Source organism: Vipera ursinii (genome assembly GCF_947247035.1).
Source record: "Vipera ursinii genome assembly, chromosome: 1".
Classification (NCBI taxonomy): domain Eukaryota; kingdom Metazoa; phylum Chordata; class Lepidosauria; order Squamata; family Viperidae; genus Vipera; species Vipera ursinii.
The window spans coordinates 173,392,196-173,415,089 of NC_139512.1; the positions used below are offsets into that span (position 1 = coordinate 173,392,196).

Here is a 22,894-nt window from a genome sequence, read left to right on the forward strand (position 1 = left end):
GCCGATGGGAATTTGTTCCCGGCAGCAGATGGTCCTGCAAGTATCCCGGACCTAAGCCATGTAGGGCTTTAAAGGTAAGTACCAGCACCTTAAATCTCACCCGGAGGGCAACTGGTAGCCAATGCAGCTCACGCAGGAGGGGTGTAATATGGGAGTATCGGGGAGCTCCCATCACAACCCGTGCAGCTGCATTCTGCACCAGCTGAAGCCTCCGGGTGGTCTTCAAGGGCAGCCCCATGTAGAGAGCATTACAGTAATCAATACAGGAGGTAACGAGTGCGTGGGTGACTGTACGTAGGGCATCTCAGTCCAAAAAGGGGCGCAATTGGTATATAAGACGAATCTGTGCAAATGCCCCCCTAGCCACAGCTCCAATATGATCTTCAAAACTGAGTCGTGAATCTAGGAGGACGCCCAGATTGCGTGCTCTATCAACGGGAGGTAACATCTCTCCTCCTATAGTCAGAGATGGAACCTCTTGGACTAAACGAGATGACGGTATGTACAGCCACTCAGTCTTGGCCGGGTTGAGTCGAAGCCTGTTTTCTCCCATCCAAATCTGTACCGCTTCCAGGCAACGGGGGGATTTGGCCTACCAGAGTGGGTTCTATACTATGAAGCATCCGTATTAACATGGGTAAAAGAATGGATAATTCTTAAAAATAAAATGTTGTTATATCTGGAGGGACATGACTTACAATTGGGGTGGCATGCCTTTTTATGGTATGGGAAAAATAAAGTTCATAAACATTTCCAAAATCACTGTATAAGAAATGCATTGCTAACAACATGGGAAAAAATAAAAAGCAAAATATATTTGAAAATTCCAGGGTGGTTGTCAACAATGGAAGCGTTTGTATACCCAAATTTAGCGGACTTTGAAAAAATCTGGACATATAGAGATATTCTAAACTCTGAAGGACACTTAAAATCTAAACAAGAAATGGAAAATCAGGGCATCAACTTATCATGGTCGACATTTACAAATACAAACTAGATATGATAAAAATGTTAAAATGTATGGGTTTTATAAGGAACAAACTGTTTGATAAGATTTTGTTAACTTCGGATGAAAAAACTAATTAAGAAAATATATAATGTTTTATTAACTCTGGAAATGGAAAGTGAATAAGTTAAATAAACAATGATAAGATGGGCAAATTTTTTTGGATATAATATAGAACTAGAAAGATGGCAAAACTTATGGGGGAAAAATTATAAACTGACAATGTCAACTGCTTACAAAGAAAATTTATATAAAATGTTTTATAGATGGCACTTGTTACCAGCAAGACTAGCAAAAATGTTTAAAAATATGTCAGATAGATGTTGGAAATGTAAACACAAGTCAGGCACACATTATCATGTTTGGTGGACATGTGATAAAGCAAAGAATTATTGGAAAAAGATACATACTTGGTTAGAAAAGATGTTAGGAGAACATGTTGATTTTAAACCTGAACTTTTTTTATTAGGTATAATGCCAGAAAAGTACCAATAAACAAAATTTATATTTGATTTGCAAGTTACAACACCAGCAAGAATTATATTTGCGCAATACTGGAAGAATGAATGAATACCACCAGATGAAGAAATAATTAAAAAAATACTGGAATGCGCAGAGATAGACAGATTGACTATGAGATTGAAAGAAAAGGAAGAAACGGACTATCATCAAACCTGGAATTTATGTTACTATTGGCTAGAGGAAAGAATAAAGGATTAGGAATTAAATATGTATTAGCACATGTAAACTCAGACAGCATGTTGGTTGAAAAATTATTATTGTTTGTATAGAAAAAATGAATAAAAAGCTTATAACAAAAAAGAAAGACAATATTTTACAACATGATATAAACAATCCCATTAACTAAATTCATTTCTTTATCTTGATAAACTACTAACAAAAAATAAAATTAATGTTGGCATCTTTAGTTATAATTTGTCGAATGGAATTAAACCATTTAAGCTTTTTTACTACAGAAACTGGTTATTTTACTTTTATTAGCTTTCTTCAGTGTTGCAGAAATACATAATTCCCAAAGTAAGCAAACTAATGAACAACACAGTAATTATTTATTTACCTTTTGAAACAGCTTTTAAAATGAATCCTGGAGAAAAATTTAAAACTTGCATGGAAAAAAACAAGTTTACAGTCAATGGAACAGTCTGCAATTTTTTCCATTAGCAAAGGCACAAGAGAAGGATGTCTACTTGCTTTTACTATTTGTAATTACTCTGGAAATCTTAGCCAACAAGATCCCCCAAAAACATAATTTTTATTCATCACAAATCAAGGATACAAGATGAAAGGTCATGCCCATGGAATACTATTAGCAATCACAAAATCACATAACTCCATAACGCAGGTAATGAAAGTAATCAAAGATTTGGGTTGCTTTTCTGGACACTAAACCAATGAAAGAAACTCCACAGTTAACAACAAAGCACTAACTTCTGAGGAAGAAAACTTCATTAATAAAAAATCTGACTGTGAGATAACAAAAGCTCCAGTGACACATTTAGGACTATACTTGACAGGATTACAACAAAGTCTCATTTCAAAACAATTTCAATAAACTATGGAAAAACATAAAACAAAATGTTAAAAGGTGAAAAATCTTTAAAAACTTTTTGGCTAGGACTTAAGGCATTAATGAAAATGAATGTACTAGCCAAGATAAATTTCTTATTTCAAATAACACCTTAACATCAGGATTGGCAAAGATCAATTAATTCTTTTATATGGAATGGGAAAAAAAACAAGAGTAAAATTCAACATTTTGCAAGACACAAAAGAGAGGGCAATTAACTATTACCAATCTGTTATCTACTAAAAATTTGGACTTACTTAAAAGGAAGGATATGTCCAATGATTTCACCACCAAATGCTTTTTATTTCAAAGATAATTACAGTAAGAAAAATTTAATTACATATACCAACATGAGACATCTGGACTCAAAAAGGACTTAAGGACAGGCATGTCAAGTTGCCGGCCCACAGGCCTGATGCATCACGCCGAAACCGCACCCACTTCATTGCCGGCAATGGGGAAAAAGTTGATACATCGCGTGATATCATGTGACATCGCGAGTCTGACATGCTTGACTTAAGACATGACAAGAACTGCTTATTGAAGGAAGAAATCTATTAAATATATTTGCAGATAATAGAAAAAATAAAGAGATTCTAAAAGTAAAAAGAGGGACAAGAAAAAGAGAATAGAAGTTGAAATAATTATATAGAATGAAAATAATTTATTAGCAAATATCTACAAATTGCTACCCAACTGTAATATAGAGACAGAAAAATAAAAAAATATATATGATAAAATGGATACAAAAGTTCAAAGAAGCAATAATATTTATGGGGTGAAAAATCAGTATTTACGCCATTATAATCTGAAAGAAAAATGGTACATACAGTAGTGTATACCTCCATCAGCAATTACCAAGATGGATATATTATACAACTATGTAAGTTGAAAATGCCATAACAAAAGAGTATTTTATCATATGTGGTGGTTATGTAAAAAAACACTCCAAAATATTGGAAAGAAATATTCCAAATATTCAGAAAAATCTGAAAATAAAATTCTAAAATGACAATTTTTTACATGAGGTATAATCTCAGAGAACATAAAAGAGAGCTATAAAAATGCATTACGTTGCATGCTGAGTGTCAAGAATCAATCTTGTGCAAACACTGAAAAAGAGAAACTTTGCCATAAATTCAGAATTAGGAGGCTAAAATTGAAGAGTATGCAGTACTTGCAAAACTAAATGCTACTAGAATGCTGTTCTAATAATTTCTTTAAAAATCCTTTTTCATTTTTATTTTTTAAAAAAAATTAAGAACATACTCCACTTAAAAAGATCAGCTCCATAAGATAATGGTAGTTAACCACTAGGTTTGGATATTGCTAAGAAGGTTTTCAATTCTACCAAAATGACCTGTTTCACCTTCACAAAGAACACTTGGGAAAGGTAGGCTACATCTTCAAAGCTTGGAAAGTAAGTATTTGGCATATATCTTACCAGTCTCATAAGGATGGCATTAAGTGAAAAAGAAAAAGGAAGGTGAGGCTGGGACTCTGAAGAGAAATATGATATGACAATGTATATATGAAATTTGATGCGATAATACTTGTAACTAGTGCACTGTAACGGAAGGGTACAACTTATTTAAAAGGATCAGAATCAATAGAGTGCTGTCATGTATGTAAAGAAAAAGTATACTTGCACAGAAACTCAAGAATCAGAGCACAAAAATCTTGTTTAAAACATGTGGGTGATATCATTGTGAGAGTTTTATACATTGCCTAAGGAGAAGATATAACATAATTTTTCTGCATCACATAGCCAGTCTTTCAAAGGATCAGAGAAAAAGGAAATATATGTGACAATAAAGGAGATAGAAATCTTTTGTGGATTTCCTATAGCAATTTGCATTCTCTGAAAATTTGCTTTGGAGTAGCAGATACAAAAGAAAAAGGAAGTTAAAATATATTGCTGGGTTCTTGGAAAGAGGTTAGGATTCAAAAATGTCATGTTGTTACACTCTATTTCCAAAACTTGGAATTTCTCAATTATATGGAAAAACCTTGGACAGATATACCTAGATCAGGGGTTCCCAAGCGGGGGTGCTCGCATCCCCTGGAAGTGCTCAACTATATTCCAGGGGATGCGAAAACTTGGGTTTAGAAGTTTCAAAATTATAGTGTATATGCATAAATCGTTGCCATTATTTCCAACTTTTGTTAAGGGCTGTGAGAATATATCAGAAGCGTTCTAGTAGTGCGGGGTATAGAAAAGGTTGGGAACTGCTGGCCTAGATGGTACAAAGTAGGTGACAATATATTTCTGGGGAAATGCTTCTCTTTTACTAGCAGGACACCTCTAAGGAATCAAAGTATTCTTGAATTAGCAAGAGCTTTCTATTTATCAAACCTGGATCCAACTTAACACCTCTTTTTTGTTTGGAGAAGAAGGTATTACGCTCCCTCTTTTTTTCCCCCAATAATCTTTCCAACTTGAGTTTTTCCTGTTTTCTAAAACACATCTACTGGCATAAAAAAAACTAGAAACCTTACTTTAATAGTCTCAGGTTGCATCACAGGGGCTGGCATGGCTATGGCACTTGGAGCATAAACTTGGTGATATGCTGCTTGAACTCCATGATCAGTATATGGCTGAGAGGAAAACAAATATTTCAACTTTTTTTTAGAATTAAATACATCTTCAGTATATGAACAACAACCAAAATTGGATTTTCAGCTTAAACCCTTTTTTCACATTCTACTAAGCTAAAAGTCAACTAGTGAACTTCACTGATTCTAGTCTTAACATTTTGGCCTCCTTTTAATTTTATCATCATCGTCATGCAATGTGGGTTAGTCTTTTGGACTGGCAAGCACATTTGGAATTCTATGAAAATATCCTTTGGGTTTCAATAAATTGAGTACATGTGGGACAGGAAAGCTTGCCTATTCAGTGAGAGCTGCCTTGTCACAACACATCACTTTTATTAGAAAGCAAAAATTATCTGCATTCCCTCCAGCAACCCTGGTTTATCTCTACCATTTTTTTTCAAGGGAAGAAAATGCTTGCAAAGCTCTAGTGTAATCACCTAGCACCTTTATTTTCTACAAAAGCTTGTGGGCTTATAGAAATAATACCTAGAAGCATTCTTGTAAAAAAAAGTTAAGGTTGAGACGTGAACAATTGACTGCAAATCCCTCTGCAATCAATTGTTCTCTTGACTTTATCTTTAAGTTCTCCATCTTCCTGTACTAATAAATCTTGATATTTTAACCATTTCTCTTTGTCCACTGTTTCTTAAAATATTTCTTGTGCCGAGACCAATACATACAAGATGGGCTTTTATTTATTCCAGATGCTTAATATGGCACTTCTCACATAATAGTTTTTAAAATCTACATTAACTTTAACTTTGTTGTACCATAAAAAGCTATGCCACCTGAATCTCAGGTAATGTCCTTCTTTTTGTAACATTTTCTTACTTTTCAGCAATACCCACTCTTTCAGCCAAATCAAATCACAGCCTGCAAATTATAGTTTGAAATTAGCAATTCTAATCAGCAAAGACAGCATCAAAGGTCCCTCTGCATCCAAAAAGATCAGTGCAGATTGTTTTTCATTATGATATTGCAAATATTCTGAAATGTTAAAAATACTTCTAATAATATCTCTTCATTGTCTTTTAGGCAAACAACAACAACACTGGACTTCATTTATAAAGTCTTGCAGGACACTTTTCAACCTTTCAGCTAAAATCACTGCAAATATTTTATAATCCTTATTTAATAACACTAGCTGATAATTTTTTGCTAAGGTTACATTCTGAAATTCTTTGTAAATTAATGCTGTATTTCATGTCCAGCTTTCAGGTATCCTTTCCAAAAAGGGAAGTGGTTGCAACAGTTAATCTTCAAAATATTTATAACAGGAGGCTGGCAATCCATCTGAGCCAAGAGCTTTCCTTATTTTAGTCTATTTTATAGCCTCACAGACTTCCCTTATTGTTACAGGTCCATTCATCATCTGCTTTTGTCTATCTGTTATTTTTCATAAATTTTATTTCTTAAAATATTCATCTACTTTGACTGGGGAGATCTGTTCTCCTTTACAAAGTTAGGGATAGCAACATAGGCAAACTGAGCATCCTTTAGGCAGGTTTCATTTAAGGCACTGAATGCGTTCTCTCCCTCAGCTCCAGGTTCTCTACTAGCAAGTCACCAATAGGTCCTCTCTAGATCCTGCAGATTTGCATGTGAACAGTTCTCTTCTAGAGCTCAGGTAGATAATCTTGCAACTTTCTACTTGTCCAAAGAACCCTAGCCATATACTAGCCATGTACTTTGTCATGTAGTCTACCCCAAAGCTCCTCACAAATATAAAAATCAAAACACAACACTAATGGAATAGTATCTCACTGATGTTGACACTGGTTGAGAATTTATTTATGCAGATTCCACATCCTCATGTAATGAAAATGGGCCTTTACAATAACAAGAATGGAGACAGACAGACACACACACTTTCAAAATGTGTTGAATTCTATAAAATAAAAGTTAATTTATAAACTGTTCGTGATCTGGAATAATAAAATTAATAAAAATTAAATGAGAAGTGGTATTAAAAAAAGCCTCTGTCTAATACTGAGAAAAGAAATAAATGAGTAGCTTAATTCTAAACTCCCTCCAAATTCTCCATGACAAAGAGACTGAGTGATTTGCCCACTCACCCCCCAAACAAGGAATTAACAATACTTTTAACTAATACTGCTTTTTAACTTGTACCTGTTATGAATGAATGCTAGCTGTTCAACTTAAGAAAAAGCTACAGAGGGTCACAAATCCATAATAAAGCTAATCCTGCCCTCTGGTGGAAAAGCCATCATCTAACTTGAAATAAATGTTTATATTTACCAGTAGACAGTCTTGAATTTAAATGCACCTTTCTCTTGCCTCCTTAACCCCCCTTTGAAGTATTCTCAATTAATCAAACAAAACTCTCCTATTTTAAAGTGGAATTATCTGTGTAAAAATAATCTAGAAATCATAGACAGAGCAGATAGAAGTGCTTTACTGAATATAAATACCTCTGGAACTGCAGCTTCCATTAGGGAAAGAGGAGGAGGGACACATCCACCATCCTGTGCAATTTCCAATGGCTGATAAGTAATTTCAGAAGGATGAAGGTAAAAGAATGAAGTAGGAGAAGCAGGTGACTAAAAACAATAAGACAAAAAACTGTGGATGCTTAATATGTAAACCATATAATTCAACTACATCAGGAAATGAATGTAAAGTTCATTATTACTTTGACTTTATTTTATATATAAATAAATAAAACAGTTTCCACAAAATTGAAAAAGCCCTATTATCCATATTTGCCAATGTAGGTCATCAGCCAATAAAAGCAGATTTAGTCCAAAAGATTCACAATATAACCACAACGTGGTTAAAAATATGTAAAACATTTTTTTCTCCTTGTTTGTTTTTCCAGCTACTTCAATGCTTTTTCTCTATTTTTTTTCACCAGTTGAAAAACAAATATATCTTGTTCTGACATGCAAAACATGACTATCCCATACAAAAGTTCAATTTATAGCATGGATTACTCTGACCCATGCAGCAAGTCAACTAAAATGTTAGATGATGAACACCATTATTCATTCAGCAATTTCACATCATCATATCCATGTTATAGTGTTGCTTTCTAGCTATAGCAAGCGACAAACCAAGCAAGACACATAAAGCTGATTTTCCTTCAAAGTCCTCCAGTATGCATATGCCTTAATTTTAAAAAAGTATAGGGCCTTTGCCTACTACTGTTCATACCTCAGCAGGCAAAAAAGCTACACTGATATGATATTTGCTCTTTCCATTACTGTTCCCATTGTTGATGCCTCTATTTCGAGTCACTGCAGTCAACAGATTCCTCTCCAAGGTAATGCAGTGTTCTGGACATTTTTTCTTAAAACATCAATATAATTTAAAGACTTTAAATCTGAACTTCCGGTGGCTCCGCCGGCGCCGGAGACAGCCTTCCCGGGCTGCCCGCGGCTCAGCTGTGTGATTTTCGCCCGAAACAGCGCCGATCAGCTGTTCGGGCGAATTTGAAGCCCCCTCCTCGGGAGAAGAGGAGGGGGTGAGCTCCCAGGTAGGGGTAGAGTTCTCCAGGGCTGCCTGAGCTTTGAGCTTGGGCGGCTGAAGGATTGAACTCCCCCGTAGCCTGGGTTGCTCCCAGCTGGCCAGCGTCTCTGCTCTGGATTTTATGGAGCAGAGCCAGGCGTCTGTGACCATCCCTGCCTGAAGGAAAGACTATGAAAGGAAAAGAGCAGGCAGAGCGGTACAAGAGGGAAAGATGAAGAGGATTATTTTATTCTACTCTCGAGCTTGATGGACTTTTTCTAAAACTTAAAGTGAAAGTGCGTCACAACTGTAAGTAAAAGATGGCGGCTAAACCTCCTCCTAAAACTTTCCGGAGTGCAGGAAATTCTCCGGTGCAACAACATTCATTATTGCAGGCGCTGCATTCTTCTGATGTATTGACATTGAAGGATCTTGAAAAGCATACCCAGTTAATTTTGGAATCAATGGGTGTTAAATTTCTACAGATGGAGGAGAAATTGCAGAAATTGGAGGAGAGAATGGAAGAGAGGATGGAACAGAAATTTAGAGAGATGAAGGTAGACATTTTGACTTCAGTGCATAAAGTAGCTGTATGTGTGGAAGATCTGGAGGAAAAAGTGGAAGATTTGACTCAAAAGAATGCTATATTAGAAGCAAAAGTATTGGAAATTGAAGAGTTAAAAGACAAAATGGATAACGAACTGAGTCTGGCTCAATTTTACCAGATGCAGTTTGCTGTTAGAATTAGAGGTTTAAAAGAGAATATTAAGGAAGACCTAAAGCAGCTGGTCTCAGAGGCTTTTGAGGTGGTATTGAATCAGCCAGCATCTGAAATAAAACAAGGCATGGACAAAGTGTTTCGTGTGAACTCGTGGATTGCTAAACAGAGAAAGCTGCCTAGAGATGTGGTGGTTTATTTTTTAAAAAGGGAAATTAGAGATGAAGTTATACAAGCTGCCTATGATACTAAAGTTGTGATTGCTGATCAAGAAGTTCTGGTTTTAAAAGAAATTCCTCCAAAGATTTTAAAGAGAAGGAAGGACTTTATATTTCTTGTGCAAGAGCTTAAGCAACGAGATATAAGGTTCAGATGGGAGATTCCACTTGGCTTGAGCTTGACGTATGAAGGCAAAAGGTATTGTTTGGTTACTGTGAAGCAAGCGCGTGATTTTTACAACAATGTTTTAAAAGTAATCCCATCAATACTTTCGGAAGATGCAGAGGGATCTGGAGAAGGAGAATATCAAGAGGATGAAGATGGACAAACAGATGAGAAGGGTGTAGGAGGAGATCAAGCCATAAATCTTTTGGATGACCCTAGAGAACAGAGAGTGACGCGTGCTGCTTTAAAACGTTCAAAGAAGATTAAAAAATAAGACTTGCAGAAATCTATGGAACTTCTATAATGTACTTACAGCTAAGCAGTGGACAATGGACTAAATTTACTAAATACTTACAGTTAAGCAGTGGAACTAATGGATTAAATTTACTACAGAGGAAATGGAAGAAAGCTTTATGGGCTAATGTGGGTTAATTTGTGTAAGAATTATCTATTATAGACTATTTTGGTTAGAGAGTGATTAGGATAATAGGGATAGGTGTTTGTGGTGTGTAAATGAGAATTTGTTTAGAAAATAGACAATTGTGGAAGAATGTAGACAGTGGAGGAAGGTTTTCTGTTTTTTTTTTCTTTTTTAACATGAATGACGCTAGTTTTTTTTTTATCTTAGTTTTCTATATATATTTAATATTATTAAGGATTGGTTTATTTTATATAAGCTAGAGAGTGATGGATTTTAGAGTTTATAGTTGTTAGTATATGATTGTTTATGATTGTTTTTTTTTAGATATATACCTTGTATTTAGCTCTGGGAAGTCAGGGGGGGGTAGGGGGAGGGGGGGAAGTAGGGGGGAAGGAGGGTGGGAAAGGGGGGAGTTGGGGGGGGAGGGAGAGGGGGAGGGGGGAGGTAGGGGGGGAGGAGGGCAGGGGAAGGGGGGTTTTTTAAAGGAAAACTGTATTTTAAAACTTTTCAATAAAAAAAAAAGACTTTAAATCTATCAGGCTTATCAGCTGAAAACAAGGTGAAGGCAATGACATGGAATGCAAAAGAAAAATGATTCTACCAGAGCAGGCATGTACAGTGAAATGAGAAATGCCCATAGTTTGAGCTCTGGATTAAATCTACTTATAACAACTATGTGCTTTAAAAGTTATTTCAGAATACTTGAAATCACATTAGGACATTGCTTTAGTAATTTGTAGTAATTGTTATAAAATCTTTAAAAAGTTTTGAACTATTATTTAATAAAGATTTTCTTTAAAAAGAGTATATCCTGAAAAAATACGCGTATGCAAGTATGCAACTAGCTCCTAGCTTGAACATTTTCTCCCATTTTAGTTCTCCATGCAGTAGTCCATTTTCTATCTTCCAAAATACTAAGATTTTGAATAGCTCAGCTGGAATACTGTCACCTCCACTAGCTTTGTTGTTGCTCAGCTTTCCTAAGGCCCATTTCACTTCACATTCTAGGATGTCTGGCTCGAGGTCAGTGATCACCTCATCGTGGTTATCTGGGACGTTAAGCTCCTTCTTGTATAGTTCTTCTGTGTAATTTTGCAACCTCTTCTTAATCTCGTCTGCCTCTGTTAGGTCGCTGCCACTTTGGTCCTTTATCATGCCCATTTTTGCATGAAACATTCCCTTCATCTCTCCAATTTTCTTGAAAAGATCTCTGGTCCTCCCTATTTTATTGTTTTCTTCAATTTCTTTGCACTGTTCATTTAAGAAGGCATTCTTATCTCTTCTAGCTATTCTCTGGAATTCTGCATTCAATTGGGCGTATCTTTCTTTTTCTCCCTTGCCTTTTGCTTCCCTCCTTTCCTCAGCTATTTGCAAAGCTTCCTCAGACAGCCATTTTGCTTTCTTGCATTTCTTTTTCTTTGGGATGGTTTTAGTTGCTACTTCTTGCACAATGTTTCGAACCTCTGTCTATAGTTTTTCAGGCACTCTGTCCATCAGACCTAATTTCTTAAATCTATTTGTCACCTCTACTGTATATTCGTCAGGGATATGATTTAGTTCATACCTGAGTGGCCTAGCGCTTTTCCCTACTTTCTTCAGTTTAAACCTAAACTTTGCAATGAGAAGCTCGTGGTCTCAGCCACAGTCAGCTCCTGGTCTTGTTTTTACTGACTGTAAAGAGCTTCTCCATCTTTGGCTGCAGAGCACATAGTCAATCTGATTTTTGTGTTGACCGTCTGGTGATGTCCATGTGTAGAGCTGTCACAGAGCACTGTTTGACCTTGAAACATTCCCAAATTCAAATGGTTTGATTCAAAACATGATTCACATCTTTACATTCTATGGTACATTTGTTAATAGCATTATTTTTGAAAAGTCTTGAAATGATATAGTCTTTATCAATATAATGTGAATTTATCTGTTTGAGGTTCACTGAGAAGATGACTTAGGAACTTAGCATGTTGTCAACCTTACTTCTTACAGTCAGCTGCCAGGAATAATCAGAGCTATGTGACGTTTTCAATATGTTACATCAAAATCCTGTTTGTAACCATGATTCCAGAAACTATAGTGATTATTCAATCATAAAAAGTACTAATAACCCTATGTCTTTACTTTCAATCCTGCTTTTCATATACAATAATTTTTATCAAAAAACAGGGAAAAACTATTTTTCTTTAAAAATTTCATATGGACAGTCAAACAGAATAGTAAAATGTGGGAAGGAGATTGAAAAATATTTCAACTTACCTGGGGAATACTCCACTGCCATTGTCCAGGAAGGCATTGTGCAGGAGCCTAGGATAGATGGAAATGATTTTTTGCTAACAATCTTGTCTAATCAAAATTCTAAAGCAATGTATACTATACAAACATGTAGTCTTGATTTATGACCATATTTTTAATGACCATTCAATGTTATGGGAACTGACTTAAAACTGGTCATCACACAACCATTGCAGCATCCCCAATCATGTGATCACAATTTGAACACTAGGCAACTGGCGTATATTTACAATAGTTGCAGCATCCCAGGACCACATGATCACCATTTCCTAGCTGGCTTCTGACAAGCAAAGTTAATGGGGGAAGCTGAATTCACTTAATGATGTGATTCGCTTAATGACCATGGCAAAATGGTCATAAAATCAGCTACAACTCATTTAAGGACTGTCTTGCTTAGCAATGAAAATTCCAGTCCCAGTTATAGTCATAAGTCAAGAACTATCTATACAAACTCTGTAAAATAAAATAAACATTGCAACCATTACAATCAATAAAACACTAAAATACTATTAATCAATAAAATCCAAGTGTAATATATTTGTAAATTTTTCAACTACACAAAAAGAAGCATAGTTAATGATTTCTCTTATTTACAATCATACTGAACAAATGCAATCTTTGTTACCTGATAGTGATATGTTGGTTGCTGATAAATTGGCTGAGCTAGCATCACAGGAGAACTAGAAATTGAACGTGACTTTAAAAAGAAGAAAAGAAAATCAATTATTATTTTGCTGGATGGAGACTTCCTGTAACGACATGGTGAGTCAATGTCTTCCTAGCTCTGGTTGGCTTTTGCAATGGAAATCAATGTTAGATGCTGGATCTGAGCTGGCAAAATCTCTCTGGAACAAGGAAGATAATTGTGGTGATCACTGACATGACTCTGTATTGCCACTCATGTGTAGAACATGAAATTGCAGTTTTTATACATCAAGCTCACACTAATAAACCAGACTTTATGAACATTACATTCGACCAAGTCTTATAACTTAATCACTTGGTTTTTATTAAGAATTTTCACTTTGGGCATCCGGATGGCAAGGCGACGCCGGAGGCAGCCATTTCTTGGCTGTCAGCCTCGCGGCTCCGTAGAGCCGCCGAAAACAGCGCCAATCAGCTGTTCGGCAGCTCGGAAGCCCCCACCTCGGGAGAAGAAGAGGGGGTGAGCGCCCAGGTAGGGGTAGAGCTCTCCGGGGCCGCCAGAACTTAGAGTTTTGGTGGCGGAAGGATTGAGCCCCCCCAAAGCCTGGGCATGCTCCGGACTGCGAGGCGTCTTTGCTCCGGGTTTTTTGGAGCAGAACAGGGCGTTCGCAACCATCCCTGCTAGCAAGGAAGAGCTTTTGAGAACGAGGACGCAGGCAGAGCGATGCAGGAGATTTTGGTGAAGATGATGTTTTGATCTTTAACTCAATGGACTTTGCTGAATCTGCATGTGAAAGTGCGTAGTTAACAATAGAGGGTGAAAATGGCGGCTATATCTTCTAAAGTTCCTGCCCTGAGGCAGCAGTCTTTGGTGAAAACGTCATTGTCCTCTGCATCTGAATCTGTATCAGCTTTTACAGTAAAAGATTTGCAGAGTTTGCTGCAAGAGACTATGGAAAAGCAAATGCAACAATTTGTTGAGATAATGGAGAAAAAGTTGGAGGAGAAGTTTACAGAGAAATTAGCAGAAATGAGAGCAGACATCACATCTGCAATGTTAAGCATGGCTAAAAGCATTGAGATTTTGGATGAAAGAGTGGAAGATCTTGTTCAAAATGATATTAGAATGGAAGCCAAAATGACAGAAACTGAAAATGTGATAGAGAAAATGGATTATGATTTGATTTCGACACAGTATTCTCAGATGGAGTTTGCTTTGAGAATCAGAGGACTAAAAGCAAATCCTAAGGAAAATTTGACGAAAATGGTTTCTGAGGTTTTGGAAGGGGTGTTGGAGCGACCAGCAGATGAAATAATGGAAGATATAGATAAAATCTTCCGTGTTAATTCGTGGATTGCAAGACAAAGGAAACTACCCAGAGATGTGGTGGTTTATTTTACAAAGAGAAAGATTAGAAATGAAGTTATCCAGGCCTCCTATAATATTGATTTTGTAATGGATGAGCAAAAAGTTTTGATTTTAAAAAAGATTCCTGCAAGAATTTTAAGAAAAAGGAAGGAATTTGCTTTTTTGACACAAGAATTGATACGACGTGATATTAAGTTTAGATGGCAAATACCAGAGGGTATGGTGGTGACTTATGAAGGTACGAGGCATTGTCTTGCCACGGTGATTCAGGCATGTGACTTTTACAGTAATGTTTTAAAAGCAGCCCCCATACTGTCTTTGGAGTCTACAAAGAAAAAAGGTGACAGAGAGCCTCAACGTTCCAGAGAGAATCCACAAGATGTTGAAGGGTTAACGCAGATAGATGTGAAAGCTACAGGAGTGGGTCAAATTTCATCACCACGGGAGAAGGCCAGAAATTGGAAGAGGTGTGCTGCTTCTGGAAGAATGAAGCAAACCTGAGGATTTAGTTGCATAATTGCAAGAGATAATAATGTAATAAGGATGCTAGAAGGATTCAGTATTTGGGGATTCATTTTTCACCCTTATAAAATAATTATATAATATTTTGTGTTGCTTTAGTTTTAAGATGATTATGAAAATTTAATTGGGAAGATTTGTAGTAGTGTTTATTGATATTCTGTAGGTTATGCTTTGTTATTTGGATGGAAAGTTTTAAGCCTGGAAGGTAATGTATGGTATTTTAAGTTGTATAATACATTAGGAGAAGGAAAGGTGTATAAACTTGGTTTTAGTATGTTAAAGTTTAGTTGGATAGAAGAATAGTTTTATAAAACTGATATAAATTGTTTTATGTGTGATTGAAATTAATTTGTAATACTTTTATGGGCAATATTGGAGTAGGTAATAGAATATAAGAATATAAGAATGATGTGATTATATAAAAAAATTTTAAGTTTGGAAGTAATCTATGGTATTTTAATTTGTATAATATATCAGGATAATATGAATTTAAAGTTTAGTTGGGAAGAACAGCTTTAGACAATTGATATAAATTGTTTTATTTGTGATTGTTTTTATTGGGTAGATTGAAAAGTATTATCTTGTTTTTGAATAATTATTGATATGATGTATACATATATGTTTGGAGTTTATCTATATGAGTTAAAGTTCGATAGTCTATATAGTTCAGGATTGTTTGCGTAAGCTAGATTATGATTGTTTGTATTTTTATACCCTGTATTCTGCTCTGGGAAGTGGGGGGGGAGGGGAAAGGGGGGGAGGGGAAAGGGAGGGTGGGGTTGGGGAGGGTGGGAGGGAAGGGGGCTGGGGGGGTTTCTTTTTTGTTGTTGTTTGTTAAAGATAAAATGTATTCTAAAACTTTTTAATAGAAAAAAAGAATTTTCACTTTGAAGATGACAGGGCCAACTAACTGGAATTTTTTTAAGGAGTTAAAGAGTAATTTTAAATACTTAGAGGTTTGCAAGATTGGCTTGTTTGATCAGTGCTAAAAATAGTTATATCTGTTTCCTTTTTACTGGACTTTTGGTGACAAAAAGATTGACGTAGCATTTAGACTGTGTTTTATTTAGAGACAGTGATAAGCTATTAACATTGTTTTTATCTACTAGGATGAACAGGGAACTTAACTTTTTTTCTCTTCTCTTTTTTTTCTTTTTCACATGCCTCACTTTTTTTTCTTGTACTTTTCAAATTTTTTATTTTTTAATCCCATTTATATCCCGCCCTTCTCCGAAGACTCAGGGCGGCTTACAATCTAAAGCACAAATCAATGTGCTTAGCAGTAGCCTTCATTCTGTGTATATGCCTGCTTATTAGGGCTTTCACACACACCCCAGCGGCATTATTACAAAGTCAGCTTAATTGCCCCCAACAATCTGGGTCCTCATTTTACCTACCTCGGAAGGATGGAAGGCTGAGTCAACCTTGAGCCTGGTGGGACTCAAACCTGCACTAATTGCAGGCAGCTGGTGTTACTTATGGAGGCATTAGCCCACTGCTCCACCAAATTTGTATTTGGTATTGATTTTTATTCGTTTTATTTATTTGAAAAAAATATTTTGCTGAGATATACTCAGATTTTAAATATTACTTAGAAATATGGTGCATTCAAGAAAGTATTCCCCTACACTTTTGTCAATTTGTTATGATGTACCCTGATGCAGTTGTTGAAATTCATTTTTTTCTCAGGGTTCCACAAGTAGCTACTATTGCAGGGATCTAAGAAAAGTCAAAGACCGAGAAGTCTAGTGGTTAAGGCATCAAGGTAGAAACTGGGAATTCATGAGTTCTAGTACCACCTTTGTAACAGCCTTCTGGAAACTTTTAGACAAACTCTTCTGTATGGTTTTTTAAAAACCATTTGTCTTTTTTTCTTAAATTTTAGTTTTTTAATGTTTATAGCTAACAGTATTATAGATTTGAATTTGTGATGTATAATGTCATATTATTTTCTCTTTTTGGGTAAAAATTTATTCTATTTAAGAGTCTTTGAAGACTTGGCAACACACCAATTTGATAAATAAAATTTGAAACCTGTTTTGAAATCAACCAAAATTGATCATGATAAATATTAACCTTCATAAAACTACTATCCTGTTTTACACATAACACTTATCCATAATTTGGTTTATTTTTGGTTTGATATGAAAAGTAGTTGGAAGCAGTCCACTGTTAGTTAATCATGATTTAGTCTTGGCTTAGAGCTGTATGTGAATGCAGTGTTCATCAAGCTAGGAAGATTGCAAGGAAGGTTACAAATTGCTCCATTAAGTTGCTCCTGATTTTTCATCTGCCTGCAGCATCTCCTCCACCCTTAACAGCTTCTGCTGGCCGTCCCCATCTTCTGTAAGATATGGGCAATTTGACTGCCCCTTCCCATGATGCATGCATGGTATGTATCCATCTTTTCAACAGCAAGCAGAACTGCTCATGACTACTGTCATAAACCATGGACTAACTGCATTATTATTATTATTTGCAACAGCTACCTGCAATAAATCTGCAAGGCAACACTGTTGTAACTCTGCTGTATTAACGGCAGTTTACAAAACATGCTAACGTGAAGAGAAACAAAAGTAAAGCATATTATTTATCAGCAAATCTGATATTCCTATATAAAAAACAATTACCCATGGCTGAGAAACAGATGCAACTTCAGGAGTGTGAAAATAAGCTACTCCATTATGATAAGTGTATGGATATCCAGTTGCAGTTGTTAAGTACATTGTTCCAGCTGCTGGCATTATACTGGAACCTGAAATAATGACAGAAGAAAAATTTGCATAATGTGCTTTTTGAAAAACAAAAACAACAGTGTTTTTTAGTAAAAATCAGATATGTAAATTTGAACTACTTGGGGACAAAAAAATTAATCTCTTAAATTTTCTCAAATTTCTTAGGCAGAAATTTTAAGTACACACACAAATCTTTTTATAGGTATGATTTTATTGATGGAATAAAGAACTACAGTGGTAATTTGCCCAGAGTCAATCAGTTTGGTGGTATAACAAATCTAAGTCTAAGCCTAAGTCTAAATCTGAATTATGAGTAGCAGGAAAACACTGTGTGGAACTTGGCATATAATTCTAGATTACAGCAATAATGAAAAATAAGTAGACCCTGACTTACAACTACAATTGGGACTGGAATTTCTGTTGCTAAGCAATGCAGTCATAAAGCACATCACATGACTGCATCACTTAGTAATGAGAATTATTGCACTCCGATTACCACATTAATTGAATTCTATGGGTCCTTAGCTAAGGACCCATCCCAATCCAAGCTAATCCAGGCTTGGTCCCTTTCAGCCCTGAGCCTCCAGTAAAGGACTGCAACCTCTTCAACTCCTCCACCTGGCTCACTCCTATCTTCCCTTCTCCCCATCTGACTTTTTAGTTGCCTTGTGTCCTCCCTTGCTGGGTAGCAAGCTGCCCTAGGCCCACATAACTCTGTAGCTGCTTGCTATGCTAAGTCTCAGGGTCTTTTTGGCATGCCGTGATCTGGTGCTGTAAAAAGTCCCTGAGCCACAGCATAGCACAAAGTGCAGCCACCCCTGGAAGTCCTAGTGCCACAGCAATGCAAAGTTGTAATGGTGCAGGAAACGTAAGCAATGCAACATAATAAAGCTATAACCTTAGCAGCTTGGCAAAGCCACAGCACCCAGGAACCCCCAGCAATGTGGTGCAAAGCCCGGGTGGGTCTGAAAAATTTCCACGGTCCATTTCAGGCAAATTTCAAAGTTTTACAATATCTGTTTATCAAGTGGAACAGAAATATTATGGTTCTCCCTTAGTAGTTTGAATGGCTGGAAATGAAGGAAAAATAGTAGTAGGGCATCTCTTGCCCTTCCCATAACCTTCATGTGGCCAGACTGAACGCCACATGAAGGGCTTCTTGATTGTTGATGTAACGTGAATAGATAGGGTGAACCAGAAGACTCATGTGGAGAGAGTAGTCTCTTGATCCTAGCAGCTTAATGGTTGTCTAGTGCTCTGCTTGAAAGGGATTTTACTGAAGGATGGGCAAAGAGGGAGATAAAACAAATACATACGAGGAATCCCTACTTGTTGCTTTCTTATTGCTGGACCAATGTTCAGTTTCTTATCTTTATAATTTAATTTTTCAGCCTAAACAAAACAAAGGAAATGTTACTTGTTACTTACATATAAATCTTGTTTTACAAAATGTTTACGAACAATCCATCAGGTTTTTTCAGATATTTATTTCATTAAATCTCTTACAAAAAATGCAATTTGGGGTGTGTGTGTGCTCAGTTACTATTACAATTCTTTTTTCTAATAATTAATCTTATTATACTGTATAAGGATTTTGAGAATTTAAAATTCAAGATATAAATATGACTTTATTATTATTTGCCACGGTTCTATCAAAATTAACTTTTTTTTTTATTTGTTGAATTGTCCCACAGCGAGTTGTCCTGCAACAAGTTGGCCATGGCCAGTTGGCCCATTCCACTAGCCCTCCCCAATAACCTATATTACCTGTCATCTATTTTTTTCTGTGACACTTAAAAGCATTTTCAATCTTCTAGGCTTCCTGCTGTGATTTTTAACCTTCTACTAAATAATCAGTGCCCCACTGGGTCATTACTTCAGAGATATTTTCTTACCTAATGACCATGGCTGGGCAAAAAAAGCAGTGGGAGTGGTTTCCAACTTCCTGCCAGCTTCCCCATTGAGTTTCATTGTGGGAAGCTAGAAGGAAGCATCAGAAATCTTTCTCCCTCCCTTGATTGCCATGGATACATTGACTGGAAACGAAGACAGCTTAATTTTTTTTTGCACATTTCAATCTATTTCTCTGCTTTTGAACATCCCATTCCTATAACACAATGCCCATGAACATAAGAGGTAAAGGTTCCCCCGCACATGCGTGCTAGTCGTTTCCGACTCTAGGGGCCAGTGCTCTTCTCCGTTTCAAAGCCGAAGAGCCAGCGCTTGTCCGAGGACGTCTCCGTGGTCATGTGGCCGGCATGAATAGATGCCAAAGGCACACGGAACGCTGTTACCTTCCCACCGTAGTGGTCCCTATTTTTCTACTTGCATTTTTACGTGCTTTCGAACTGCTAGGTTGGCAGAAGCTGGGACGAGTAACAGGCGCTCACTCTGTTACGCGGCACTCGGGATTCGACCTGCCAAACTGCCGACCATCTGATCGACAAGCTCAGCGTCCTAACCCACTGAGCCACCGCGTCCCTACCCATGAACATAAGAGTAGCCCAAATATCTATGGTATCTGAAAAGACCCTCTGCATCTCCTGATTAGTAAGTAACTTGCATGATTCTCTCTTACACACATGGCTTTAATATTGATTATACACTATGGCAACCATTTTATGATGGTGCCCACCAAATCTGAAAAAAATAATGTTCTTATAGACTTCAAATAATGATCTTCACCACAAATATGTAAACATGAGAGGATTACTACTATCTATGTATATAAAATAAAATAATCATTTACCTCTTGTAAAATTTTTTGTGCATCTTCCTGAGTTTCAAATGTGACAAAGCCATACCTAAGTAAAATAACAGAAATTATTTTCCTTAAAGTATATTATATGTGCAGTCTTCCAAAATGTTAATGTGTTGTCTGACAATTTTGAAGCATTCTGTAGTCTCTAAAAAAGGAATGTGAAGCAACAAAGTGTTTGTTTCAGCCTATCTACTGAGAATAAGATTTTTAAAAAACAGTATTTTCCCCAAAGAAAAGACAGATGTTACTTCCATGTGACTTTTATTTATAGAAGAAAAAGTTTAAGCCACAGGCCTAAAACAGTGGCCAAAAAACAAATTCTTATTAAAAAGAAAAAATAATCTCACAACAAAGATGCTTCCTATGTTAATCAAAATAGAAATCAGGATGTTAAGAGCCACAGCACTTTACATGGAAGGTGAGGATTCTGCTGTAACTCTAGCTTGACAATAGATATATACCCAAGTAAGGCTTATGTGAGACAAAAGCAAAAATAGATAAAAACCAGAATGGTATGCAAATTAAAATAAAACTAGCATAAATACTAATATAAATTTACATCCTTAATGCTTTGATCAGGTTATACAGTTTTTGTTTAGCCCTTTTTAAAAAATGTGTGACTTCTAAACATTTTCTAATTTACATTAGGAGAGTGTAGAAATATTTGATTTTTTTCTCAAAAAGTAATGGGCTTTTATTTTTGTTCATATTATTAGAAAATTCTAGATCAAATTTCCAAGTTCACTAATGCTGAAGGAAAATCCATTCAGTATAAAATTCAACTGCTGAAGCTGTAATTAGCATAAAAGATAACGTTCTGGAATTACTTTCAAAAAAATGAATATATTTTTCAAACTGAGAATTCTTTCATTACAATTTGCTATTTTTATGAATCTCTACATTGAAACACATCTGGCAACTATAATGATTTTTAAAATAAGATTTCAAGTGAAGAAAGTTTATTTGCATAAAATGACATATAACTTTTCAGTGGGATTTGTATAGATGAATAGGATGCTTATTTTTAACTATAATTGTTGATATAGTTGAATGGCTATAGTGATCTAAACAGTGTACAAATCAAAACCATGCAGCTGAAGTTCTTTTCCTCAATTCTTTGAACCAATTATACTTTATATCATATTCTAAATAAAAGAAAAGTTGGACTGTAATCATTCAACAATAGAAAATAAGATTATTTGTCCAAAATCTTCATGTGCTCCTACCAGGGTGGCAAGTTACAGTAATAAATGAATATACCTATGTACCTCAAGAAAGGTATGATAGAAAAATACCATATAGGCAGGTATGAGAGTAGCAATAGGAATTAACCAGTGAAATGAAGCGCCTTCTGATAAGGACATACCCGTATATACCGTATATACTTGAGTATAAGCCGAATTTTTCAGCCCACTTTTTGGGCTGAAAAATTCCACTTCGGCTTATACTCCAGTCAACAAAAAAAACTTACCGAGGACTTGTGCGCGGCCGAGGCTTTGGTGCTTCCGGGATTGCGCGCACCTCTCCCAAGCAGCCGCCGTCCGGAGACCTGCCGAAGTTTGGGGAGGTTTGGGGAGGTGCGCACGCACCTCCCCAAACCTCCCCAAACGTCGGCAGGTCTCGGGATCTCCGTGCCTTGCCTGCCTGCTTCTTTCCGCAGCGGAAAGAAGCAGGCAGGCAAGGCACGGAGATCCCGAGACCTGCCGACGTTTGGGGAGGTTTGGGGAGGAGATCCGGAGACCTGCTGACGTTTGGGGAGGTTTGGGCACCTCCCCAAACCTCGGCAGGTCTCGGGATCTCCATGCCTTGCCTGCCTGCTTCTTTCCGCTGCGGAACGAAGCAGCCTGAACGAAGCAGGCTGCTTCTTTCCACTGCGGAAAGAAGCAGCCTTCTTTCCGCAGCGGAAAGAAGCAGCCTGCCTGCTTCTTTCCGCTGCGGAACGAAGCAGCCTGCCTGCTTCTTTCCGCTGCGGAACGAAGCAGCCTGCCTGCTTCTTTCCGCTGCGGAACGAAGCAGCCTGCCTGCTTCTTTCCGCTGCGGAACGAAGCAGCCTGAACGAAGCAGGCTGCTTCTTTCCACTGCGGAAAGAAGCAGCCTTCTTTCCGCAGCGGAAAGAGGCAGCCTGCCTGCTTCTTTCCGCTGCGGAACGAAGCAGCCTGAACGAAGCAGGCTGCTTCTTTCCGCTGCGGAACGAAGCAGCCTGCCTGCTTCTTTCCGCTGCGGAACGAAGCAGCCGGCGGCGGAGGCTTGCAGAACGGCGGATCGGCTTATACTCAAGTCACCAACTTTTTCCAGTTTTTGGGGGTGAAATTGGGGGTCTCGGCTTATACTCGAGTCGGCTTATACTCAAGTATATACGGTACTTGAGTATAAGCCGACTCGAGTATAAGCCG

The 22,894-nt window shown here is 36.9% G+C and overlaps 1 protein-coding gene across 1 annotated transcript in view; it reads right to left on the bottom strand.

The window, feature by feature from the left end:
* BOLL (boule homolog, RNA binding protein) overlaps positions 1–22,894 on the bottom strand; it is a gene marked incomplete at its 5' end in the record, with an annotated part of 44,800 nt that overhangs the window by 1,493 nt on the left and 20,413 nt on the right. The window contains 7 exons of the mRNA XM_083368720.1: positions 5,094–5,192; positions 7,625–7,753; positions 12,434–12,481; positions 13,095–13,166; positions 17,636–17,760; positions 19,057–19,132; positions 20,490–20,544. Of these exons, the coding sequence (XP_083224846.1) occupies positions 5,094–5,192; positions 7,625–7,753; positions 12,434–12,481; positions 13,095–13,166; positions 17,636–17,760; positions 19,057–19,132; positions 20,490–20,544 (604 nt within the window). The remainder of the gene's footprint in view (positions 1–5,093; positions 5,193–7,624; positions 7,754–12,433; positions 12,482–13,094; positions 13,167–17,635; positions 17,761–19,056; positions 19,133–20,489; positions 20,545–22,894) is intronic.